Genomic DNA, 12,352 nt, shown 5'->3' with positions numbered 1-12,352 from the left:
CTCGACTCGCCAAGCCCCTAGGAAAAAAACTTGGGAAAAACTCGGCGAAAAACTCGGCAACTTAAAAACACGGTTAAATTCAATAAAAAATGCATTTTTTTTGCAAAATTTAATGAGAAGATGCATCCAATGAGTCAATAAATGATAACACAAAAGAAACAAGCTGATTCTAGATATATTTAAATGCAAAGTGTCTACAAAATCGCATCCTCATGAGGAATGCGGATGGCTGGAAGCCTAGAAGCAAAATAGTAAATAGTTTTTGTAAAAACAAAAGTAAATACATCATTACAAATTACAATTACAACTTCCTCTTCCCAGCTCTAGCAAAAACTTGGGGAGAGGTAGAACTAGAGGGTCGAGTCGTATAAGTCTGCTGTGGGCGTGACTGTGTCTCCTTGCTCGGTATGGCTGGCTCATCCTCCATCCTGGATGAAGCTATGTCTCCACCTGCTTCTGGCACTGGCAAGAATCTTCATCCTCATCCTCTTCCTCCTCAATGTCATCCAATGTGAAACCAAATCCACCCCCCTCCACCCCCCTCCTCCATAGCCTGCGTCTCCAAATCAGTGATGTCAGTGTCGGAAAACAATGGAGGCTGCTCCTGTGATGTCCAATCACTGTAAGGATCTATATCATCCAAGTCAATTGGACCACCTTCTAGTTCCTCTACATTCCTTACGCGCAATCGAAGATTATATTGCACATAGACAAGGTCATTGAGCCGTTTCTGTGCTAACTTGCTCCTCTTCTTCATGTGGATTGCTTCGAACAAGCTCCAATTGCGCTCACAATTGGATGAACTGCAAGGCTAACATAAGACTCTGAGGGCAAATTTTTTGAGATGTGGGGTGTTTCCACCCCAATTTTGCCACCAAGCATCTACAAAATAAATAAAATGGAAAAGTTAGAAAGCAAAGAGAAAAGAGAAAACATAATTTATCAATCATTTTAGATCCCAAAATCCAAATGGCAAATGTTATACCTGGGGTTTGAGTGGTTCTTCCTCTCCTAGCCAGCTCTAAAGAGAATAGCTTACCCCTTCCTCCCTCATAATTTTGGAGCTCACTCACAATGAGGTCTCTCTCCTCCACATCGAGTACCATCCTCTCAATGCATGTACTGAGGCCCTCCATGACTTCTCCAATCAGATCTGAGTAAGAACCCCCGAACCTAAAATGAGTGTTGAGGAAGTACCCTGCTGCATGAATGGGTTGGTGGAGCTAATTGTTCCACCTCCTATCAACAATTTCCCAAATGGGATCAAATTTGAGTCTATCCCCCTTGTAGTAATTTTTGATAGACTCCTTGGCCCTATCCATTGCCTCATATAGATATCCCATTGGGGTTTTATCCCCATCCACCAAGCGAAGAACTCGAACCAAGGGCTTTGACACCTGCAATTGAAAAATACAAATTACAAAAAGATTAAATAATGAAGTTACAAATTAGTAATGAGAGACTTGAATCAAGAATAACTAAAATTTAAAAATTAAAGTTTTGAAGTAACAACCTTCACAATCTCTGCAGCCCTTTGTGCAAATTGGCTGTCGAAGACTATGTATGCGACAACCTCTCCTTCAGGCTTCTTTGAATAAGGTGAGTTAAGCCATTCTCCACTCACAAATATTTGTTTCAAAGAAGTCAATGCAACAAGAAGGCTTTGCAATGTCAAGAAAATCGTTGCAAACCTTGTGACACCAGCTCTCACCAAATCTTTCCCTTGGGTGTGCTGTCTCATCAAATTTAGGACCCAAGGGTGATTGTAAATATATTTGGTGATGCTCCTTGCATCTTCCACAAGTGGAGTCACCCACTCAAGTTTTCCTATGTCCTCCAAAAGAAGGTCAGGGACATGTGCTACACAAGGTGTCCAAAAAAGAGTGGGGTGCCTCTCTTGGAGGATTCTTCCTGCAAAAGAAGAATTTATTCTTAATAAATATGCAACCAAGTAAAACAAAGCCACAACAAATGAAAATATTGCTAGTGCCTAAAGGTGATAATTTAAAAGGATTCTACTTGCTGACCCATATGCTGCTACATTATCTGTGATGATTTGCTTTAGTTAGTTTGAAGCAACTGTGTAGCATGAAACTTCATATATCTGTTTTGTAACTAATCATATACATATAGAGCTGATTGCAGGACTTTGAGGGAGTTTCATGCCTTTGGTGAGTGTTAAAAGAAGTGAGAATGATTAAATCATGTAGCACTAGATTTGCATGCGACCTAAAATATATGGTAATCCCCGTGTTCACTTCCCTAATGACATAACATTGGCCCTTTTCTAAAAACAACATATAAGTTGTTCCCCTTTTAAAATGTTATAACATAAAGTGACTTGGAATAAACTTAAATTAGTATTCACAAATTATTTCCTTCACCTAACCGAAGCTTATGAATAAAATAATAGGCTTAGGCCCACTTGATTATCTTTTGTCTAAAAATGGGATAGGACTTTCCATGAATACTTTAAAATGATCAAAGTTTCTAAATCCACGCCCCAAAAGATTGATTATTATGTTGTTTATTATTCTTATTCTAGCTTTTGTCAGCTTTCATATGATCATTATTCTTTATTAGGCTCTATTGTTTATGCCCCAGCTTTTGGTTTAGTAGTCATTCAATATCTAGGTATAGGGGTATCTGTCACTTTATCATATTTTGGCCTGAAGTGACATGTCTGTTTGCAACCAGACATCTGTCAAATATTGTATTTGAAATATGTGAAATGTTGTCACCAAAACAAGTGAATTTGTAATAACAAAGTGTGAAATGAGATCATAACTTAAGATGCATACGTATAGATATTTTCCTTGCTTAATTTGGGATGTTTTGTAGGTTCTTTTCTCATTATTGTCAGTTGAGATTGTCACATTCCAAGGTTCTACTTGCAGAGCTTGTGGAATGGAAGCAAAAAGAGAGGGGATTATTTCTTCCTATAATGTTTGGACCGTTATAAGATTCAAAGTATCTACTGCTGCTTCTTGAGATATATGTTTCCTGACAAGCCCTTGTATAGAGAAAAGGTATAGAATTACACACTTCAGAGCTAAGTCTGCAAAGGATAACCCTGAACAGTACATGACATATCTAGAGTTGCATATCACTCTTTTTGAAGCCCCTTTAGAATGCTTCTGCCATGATCTGTCTACCAATTACAATGTTCATATCAGTCCAACAATGAATGGCACAAATATAATAGTACACCACTTCACAAGATTATAGTATTGTTTTCTTTCAGCTTTGAATGTCAGTAACTTAGTAGTCAATGCCAAATGCTCTGTTTAGCCACATTTTCTCCTTCCTTATATAACTTGGTTAGAAATTGTTAATTTTTATTTGAGTCTCTAAGCATGCTCGTCTTTGAACATGTTTTCTGTTCTCATTAACTTTTTAGCTGCTATAAACAAACCTTAATATGTATATACCATTCTAGTGCAATGGTTTTTCTCAATGATTTTTTGCTGCTGGTGCAGCTCTTTTAAAATTTGCATATTTGATTCCATATGCGCTACTCATCAGATGTAATGCATTTATTTACCCATGGAACTTTTTTTTTTGACTTTTATGATCTTTTATGAATGTATATATGTATCTCTCTAACAAAGCATTTTACCCTTGCAGGTTTTGGGAAGTATATTTTGAGACCATAATGGAGAAAGCTGCAGACAAGTATGTGTAATTTAGTATAATTGCGTTCATACTTTCAAAATGCATCAAAATGATCTCAGTTCTAAACTAATGGTCTTTGTTCTGAAAAATTTATACACGCGATTATTTCTATCTTGTACCTAAATTGTGGTAATTTTTGCTAGGAGCTATTTCTTTATTTTTCATATATAGATACATATGTACATACATACATACATACATACATACACATATACACATGTACATACATACATACATACACATATACACATGTATAGTTATACAAATGTGTATATATATGTGTGTGTGTGTGTGTGTGTGTGTGTGTATGTATATATGTATATACATATATACATGTATATACACATATACATGTATATACATATAAATATATATGTGTGTCTATGTGTATGTATGTGTGTTACATACATGTATATATACGTATATACACATATACATATATATACACAATTCGTAGACTTGGACTTGGAGTGTATTCAGCAGGTCCAAATTTTGACTCAACAACTTAATAAGTACTAAAATTTCTCAAAAGAACAATTTTTTTAATGCAAAATTCAATTACAAAATGTATTAAATGAGTCCAAAAAACCATGAGGAAGTGTTTTCTATTAAATTTGATTCTTGATTACATATGAATTACAAAATGGCATCATCATGCGAACCCGGAGAGGGGAACTGAATACAATAGCTAGCTACTACGTTAATAACTATAACTATTATGAATTTATGATGAATCTCTTTGAAAGTCATCATCATATAATTTCATATCTAGGGAAGTAAAAAATTACAATATTTTTCAATTTCCTCTTACCCTACCTAGTGAAAAATTTGGGGATAGAGTGTATGGTCCTCACTTGATTGTGGCTCAATGCTTGGGATAGAGTGTATGGTCCTCACACTTGATTGTGGCTCAATGCTTGGCATAGAAGATTGTCCCTGCGGTTCCACGCTATCGGTAGATGACGGTGACTCCTTTACCATATCAGTGTCATCCAATCCAATCTCTCTACTTTTGCAGCACCCACATCCTCCATAGCTTGCCTCTCCAAATCATCAATGTCATCCTCTATAAACAAGAAGGCCTCATCATCCTGCATGGTCTAGTCACTCTAGGGATCAATCTCATTCAATTTAAATAAGTTCCTTTGGTAGGTTTTCCATCTTTCTTGTTCAAATCCAAAGGTTGTATTGTACAGAAACAAGATCATTGAGGTATTGTGGAGTCAATTGATTACACTTAGTTGTTTGAATAGCATCAAACAAACTCTAGTTACACTCACAACTAAAAGCACTATAAGGTTGAGAAAAAATTCAGAGGGCTAGCCTTTGCAAATTGGAGGTATTTCCACCTTAATCTTCCCACCAAGAACTAGCGAATAAGATATTCATGTTTTTGTAAATAAACAATATTTTACAAATTAGTTTAATTTATGACTTGCAAGATATAATGCTTCACTTTTTCTTACTTAGTGTTCGGGTGTCTCTTCTTGGTATAGCTAATATTGAAGAAAACGACCTCCGCCTAGTTGCCTTGTAATTCTACAACTTTAAAATGATGATGCTTCTCACTGCATCTGTAGGTGTCATCCTCTTAGTACATGTGGATATTGGCAAGTTGTTGATACTGCACACCATTAGAGTAATTATCACTTAAAAATCTGCAGTTATTGGGTGTGATGCTGTTATAAGGCCAAAACAATAACTGGAGCTATAATTTTTCCTAGTTTGGTCTGCTACCATATTTTTCTCCATCACATTGTGTATGTTTTGATCAAATATTGCCTGTTCGCAATATTTTCTTTTCTTGTAGCATAGAAAGTGAAACTACTATAACTGATTAATATCATAAAAAACTGCTTTTGATGTGATAGAAAAATATAAGATTCTTTTGATCCACTGCATTTGCGAACAGACAAATGGATGAGTCCCAGTATTTGAGGGGTTCATCACTCAAATGTAGTATCTCTGAATGAGAATTGGTTCCTATGTTAAAAATTGACTCAAGACAATTTCATTATCTTAGAACATTGATTTACTTGTTGATTTTTAAATGCTTTGCCACATCTTGGATGAGGTGGATCTGTGCTTATTTTTTTTTTGTCTTTTTTATTCGTTAGGTTGGCCAACTATGCAACACTTGTCACTGAACAACTTATCGTAATTGCATCCCATATGGTATTCCTTCGTCTATTTTAGGAGATAATATTATTCAGAATAAAGGCTTTTCTACCTTTGATATTGAAATTTAAAATTATGATTATATCTCTCTTATCTTTTCTATGTCTAGTTAACCTTTTGTGTGCTGATACAGGCTGGTTTAGGGATACCTGATGCAGATGCTTGGTTTATCATGGAGTCAATTGCACAAAAGAACAATCTTGGATACAAGCAACTTGTATGCTACTGATTCAAATTTCATAATTTTATTTTTCAGTTAATTAATCACTCATATTTTTGTCTTCGTGTTTATTGATGAGAAATACAAAGTAGACACAATTCTAGGTGACAAACTCAAAGACTCTTTAAAATTTTTGGGGAATGATCAAGGATTTTGATCATATGTTAGAACAACTTGGTAAACAAAATTTTAATCCATATCAACTTTGACTTAAAGTTAATACATGCAACATTGGCATTTAGGTCTAGTTGACATGCTTCTATTTGAATTTGTCACTTTGAATGGTATTTTGGCAATGGCTGTTGTGGCCATTTGATGGAATGTCTAGTTAGAACAGAGATCTATATTTTTTCATGGTTAACATTTAAGAGCCCCTACCAATTCTTTGAAGTTTTTGCAACATTCCTCACTGAGTTATTTTGTCAAACTGTTGGGTTGCATGCTGTTTCAAGTTTCTTTTCGTGAGTTTGTGATTGAATATTGTTTCATTGCTTAACAACTCATCAAATAGAAATCAACAGAAAATATTTATGAACAGCAAAACAGGTTCTTTCCTTTATTGAAAAACTCTGCTTCAGGAATACATGAAATTGCAGGACTAAAGAACTATAGTATATTATAACACATACCCAATCTGCAATGCTTAGGTAGTGTTGAGCAATGACAAATATATTAATTCCAATTTGGTTCAGGCTCAGTACTGTTTTCTCATCGTCCAGGTGTATAGCTAATTCACTGTTTACTGTTTTCTCAATTGGCATTTGGTAGTAATCCCACATCACTCATTCCAACTCACACTATCAGCAGATGAAACTGATTCAACAGTAAGAGTTGACCTGATTAAGTCTTCTTTCTACATCAGCAAAGATCGAAATTGGAATATTAATTCCATGCCTGACATTTACGTTGCCGGTTCGGGTTTGAAGAACCGGTACGCCGGTACGACAAAATTTTGAAAAGGGGTTTGGGTTCGTTAGTACAAAAACATGTAAATTATATAAACAATAAACAATAAAACCAACATAAACTTGTAATCATAGCATGATGATCATACCATAACAGCATCATATACATCAAGTTTAATATCAAAATGATAAATATTCAAGTATCATTGTTTCAACTTTCGACAAATTAAAGTTTGATCATCAAATGGATTCTCTAATTCATCATCCTCATTCTCCTCCTCCTCATCGTTGACATTGACATTAGATGAATCAATGCCAATGCCAATGCCACTTACACTTGTACTCGCACTCTAAGTTTGCTCGCTATCTGAGTCATCAAATGCAACAAGCTGAGAAGTGAAAGCATCCAAATCAGTATGCTCTGGCTCTATATCCCACATATTCGTTTCCCCTTGCTTGTAGTCATGTCGCTTGTGTGAAATGAGCCAAGTTAATGTTTTAAAACTCACTTTTAGGGATATATTTTAATTTTTTGTGGTGGAATTCCAAAAAAATTAAATTTTGTCAAAAAAAAACCATTTTTGGGCTGTCAGACCCCTAGGTTTGACCTGGGTCCTCTTGGGTTCGACCCAAGTCCTTTTGGGTTCGACCTGGTCCGAACCAGGCCTGTGAATCACAGACCCTGTCCGAACTACAGGCAGATCGGACCAGAACCTTGGACCAGGACTGGACTGGACCAGTACTAGGGGTCTAGGGGGCTGAACCCGGTAACCTAGCCTAACATTAATAAATCAACCCCCTTGTAATTTCCAGTTTGTATATTCCTAGTGCCTTTCTAAATCATGTTCAGGATGAAAACCCAAGACCACTGTTGATATATGCGGCCAGCAAATAATATGTATGAACCTTACACCACTCCACCGTGTCGACTTCAGTGCTGCAACAATCCTATGTTGCAACTGGAGATGAGTTTCTCTCGGGTAAGACTAATTATTTTCCTCCTAATGAAAGTGATTCAATATTTTATACTTCCATAATCATAGTGTCATAAATAATATTCCACTATTTGCAAATAGAATGCTATGCCAGGGCATAATGCTCCCACTGTTCAAAGAAAGAGCTCATGTTTGGAATCTAGAGGCCATGCATAGGAAGTTTAACACCTAGGTCAATACACAGACCGATGGCTAGGAAAGGAAGCCACGATAGATGAGAAAGAGCTGCGCTAAGTAGAAAAACCAAGACTCAAACCCACATCCTATCCCCTCCACAACTTCATGTAGCAAGTGAAGAATTCCCATTAAAACCAATGTTCTCTCCAGGGAAAACAATTATTCACAATAGAATATGGAATATGGAATGCCACAATAGAATATGAAACACCCCGCCAAATGCATATAATATAGTATTTGAGGCAATACTTTATCACCCAGATTTATTAAATATTTTTCAAACTCGACTCTTTGAATTGAGATATTGCATAATATGAATCCTTTATTTCCTCATGCCAAACTCAAGTCACCAAAGAATGTTTTCGACTCCAAATAAGAATTGTAGCCACTGTAATAATCAAAGAAATATTTCCATGCTTTCACTTGAAATGAATCATTAATTTTTATTTTTAACCTTTATTCAGCTCCATTGTATCAGCCATATAGACTTTCAGAAATAATATTTCAATAATGATTCATCTACAACATATTAAAATTATTCCTCAAAGCCCCGAATAATATTTGTCAAAGAATACCATATTAACAATAAATCTCCATACTCTTCAAATTTTGTCTCAAAATGAGACTTCATAGACTTCCCAATGCTTGATTGTTGAACTCCAGTTGTGAAATCTGAGTAATTGCCAATTATCAGCTAAGGTGGATAGTTTCACCACTAAAACTGATCTTCCCAAGAGGGTTTCCGTCTTCAAAAGGCTAAGCTGGATCAAATCCAAACTCCAGAACCACAAGGGTTACAATCACTAAGAAGGAATATACTCAACATGACTCAAATGAATCTCTCACTACTCTTTTATAACCTTCTTAGAAACTCTTTGAACCCTCCTTTTCAACTTCACTCTCTTTTCATATTTCCCTTTCTTTTTAATTTTTGACTTCATCTTGGGAAATAATAAAGTGGCCCTCTTATTTTTTTTCATTGACATAAAAGAGTTCACTTAAGGACTTAGGAATTAAATACTTTTGTGACCTTATTAAATAATTAAAACATAATTTTAATTATTTAATTATATTTCTAGGCTAGATAAAAAGGGGACATTACATAACAATTTATATAGTATTATATCTAAATCCGTTTGCCAATATATGTAGAATTATGTCTAAGTCCATTTGCCAATACATGTAGTATTATATCTAAATCCATTTGTGTTATTGTGTCAAGCAAGAAATAACATGGAAAGAAAAGATGCTTTTAGTAATACCGTTGAGTATCCATTGATGCTAGCCAATAAGAGTTTGTGTATCACGTCAATCTAAAATCTATTGTCTTGTGATATTGTGTACCAAAGTCGAGTATCTTTTATTTAAAATAATATTTTCCTAAGTTTATTTTTAATGCTCGAATCATGTAATATATTGTATTTTTAGATCATCTTCGATCTTATCCTAAGTTTCTTGTTAGAAACTTTCTATTTTGTAATTCCTTGTACATTATTTATTGAGCGTTCTTTCTCATTGTAAATACAATCAATTTTTTACCAATTACTTCTTAGTAATATCGTTGACTGTGCAGAACTCACTTTATTGCTATCCAGTGAGAGATTTGCTTTTGTTAGAAATTGAGAAAGATAGTTGAAAACACAACATAGATCCATTCATGTGGATGCAAGATATATCAGGTTGCTCACCAACTATCCATATGGAGATTCATTAACAAGGGAATCGTCATCATTGGTTGACAACTTTAATTCAATCTCCATAGGAGTCAAAGAGGGATTGTAATCTACCATCCCAAACTTGTCCAATATACTCTTGTTATCTTTGAACAAAACCATGAATTTGAGATTATTGTTGTCGGCATAAATTGCCTATTGTTATGTTTGATAATATTTGTTATCCAACAAGGTATTAATTAATTGTATTGAGTGGGTTGTCAGTCTCGGGTTGTTATGTGTCGTTTGGTTGACGGTTGTGTACCTCTCGGCAACCGTCGGGTCCTTTAAATATGTTGTGTACTGTCAAGGAAGTGGCCTGGTATTGTCAGATCTATTGTAATCCTTGGCCGACCATCTTTGGTCTCTTCTCTGTAATAATTGAATGTGCGAATAAAGATATATTTTACTGTTGTGTCTGGTATGCACTGTGTCATAACCCCTCTTTGGACATTGGATTAAATAAATACGATAATTAAAACATTTATTAATTAACATTTAATGATATTGGAAAATCATCTCATTAATGAGACTTCATGATTTTCCTCTAATATATGATTATTAATGTTTATTATTTGTTATGATTATTATTTATTATTTTATTTTAATATAACGTTCATATTTCAATTATTAATATTATATTAACTATTAAAGAAGTTTTACCATAAAATACTATTAAAACATAAAATAGATATATTGAATATGTTACACTTACCATATAATGTGTTATTTAATAAATATAAAATATAAACATGAATTGTCAAAATACATTATAAGTATTATTTGGAATAATATCGTATTAATACAATGCCATCAATAGAACCGATATACAATATTACAAAGAGAATTCAACAGTGATCAGAATACTAATACTAAGCATCGATCAAAGCATCTAAATCCGGGATCATCATGCATACCAAATAGAACAATGATTCCAAAGTTGTATAGATGCTACACCATTATAAGCATTTACTATTTCACTTCCTCTATATTCTCTTATCCCTTTTATTTGCTACTTTATTATCTTTTTGTGTATAACCACTCACACTTCCCTTACATTTTTAATATTACTATTCTTTTTACTTGTCCATCATTATTGCTTCTTCATTATATCTTAATTCAAATTTAAATTTAAAATCATAAACACAATCCTTCAGATTATCGCAAATAACGCTTATAAGGAAAGATGATTATTATCATGTAAGGTATATACCACCCCGATGATTGAATCACTAACCAAACTAAGTACAAACACAAGATAATGAAGAACGCTAATAATCACCATCATTATGAAGAGTTGTTAATTAATAAATAGCGCCTATCTGTTAATCATAACAAAAAGAAATGGTGCGATTAAGGATAGATAAGAGAGACGATTACATAGACACAAGAGACGTGTCTCTTTAGACACTATTCCTCATCATATATTAAGATGATTCGAATTCATTTTGAGAAAAAGGAAGGATATTAGGGACAACGTTTTTCATATTGCAGATTACTATAAAAATTATAATCAATGGAATTCATATAGGATGACAAATTTATCAGAACAGATCGAACACATCGTACAAATCCAAAACAAGGAGTGTTTGACATGTAGGAAGGGAATATTGTTTGTTTATTACTTGTATCCTATTAGGATTCTGCTCATTCGAGCATTATTGCCTTTGGCACCCTTGGCTGCATACATACATATTTACATCAAACACAACTCCATTGATTGCAAAGAAAGATCGTACATATCAGACACAGCATCAGATTATTGTTGCAGGTTATACATCCATATTTGACACAGCAACTATATCGCTGTAAGGGATATTGTATATCAGACATTGCATGATATAAAGGATCTCAATCAAAAACAACAATCGATATTGCTACAAGCAATATCATCGTACATTTTAATTTTATTGCATAAATCACATGGATATATCAGGAATAGCACATTGCAGATTTGAGTACCATAAATTGGCATAATTCACAAAATCATATCAGATACAGCTCTATCTTGTCATCCAATCTTTATCCCTCATCAATATGGGTGAAAGAGAAAGTTTATTGTTCAGTTAGCATAGACCTAACTGTATAAATCAGAGATAGCAAGTGGCATTGAAAATTGTCCTTTAATATATATTTGTCTTTATATTATCAATTATATAAGATTATAGCAAAATCAGATGGTGAAATTCATAATAGTATAAGGAAATTCAAGTTAATCGTCCCATAATACCAAGTTATCCTAAACCGGGACATTACACACTGTCATGTACATTATTATTTCCTGTATTTAATTTACCAGTGTAGCGGTAAACATTTTGGCGTCGCTGCCTTAAATGAAATCAGGTCAGCCTTGAGTGATTCGTGTCCGTAGATCCCATCAAAGGTGAGAAGAGGCCACAGGGTGGTCAAGACCAAGCGATTAGGTGATTCGCTGACCCTCGGCTGGAGGGAGCTCAAAGACGAGTCGATGCTTGGAAGTACTCGGAGTGT

At 34.4% G+C, this 12,352-nt stretch overlaps 1 protein-coding gene across 1 annotated transcript in view; it reads left to right on the top strand.

Moving 5' to 3' along the window:
• LOC131040923 (DENN domain and WD repeat-containing protein SCD1) overlaps positions 1-12,352 on the top strand; it is a 254,969-nt gene that overhangs the window by 145,540 nt on the left and 97,077 nt on the right. Inside the window, exons 19-21 of the mRNA XM_057973881.2 lie at positions 3,628-3,675; positions 5,793-5,850; positions 5,987-6,070. Of these exons, the coding sequence (XP_057829864.2) occupies positions 3,628-3,675; positions 5,793-5,850; positions 5,987-6,070 (190 nt within the window). The remainder of the gene's footprint in view (positions 1-3,627; positions 3,676-5,792; positions 5,851-5,986; positions 6,071-12,352) is intronic.

The sequence above is a fragment of the Cryptomeria japonica genome, chromosome 10, assembly GCF_030272615.1.
Source record: "Cryptomeria japonica chromosome 10, Sugi_1.0, whole genome shotgun sequence".
Classification (NCBI taxonomy): Eukaryota; Viridiplantae; Streptophyta; class Pinopsida; order Cupressales; family Cupressaceae; genus Cryptomeria; species Cryptomeria japonica.
This window is presented reverse-complemented; position numbering and strand designations above follow the sequence as displayed.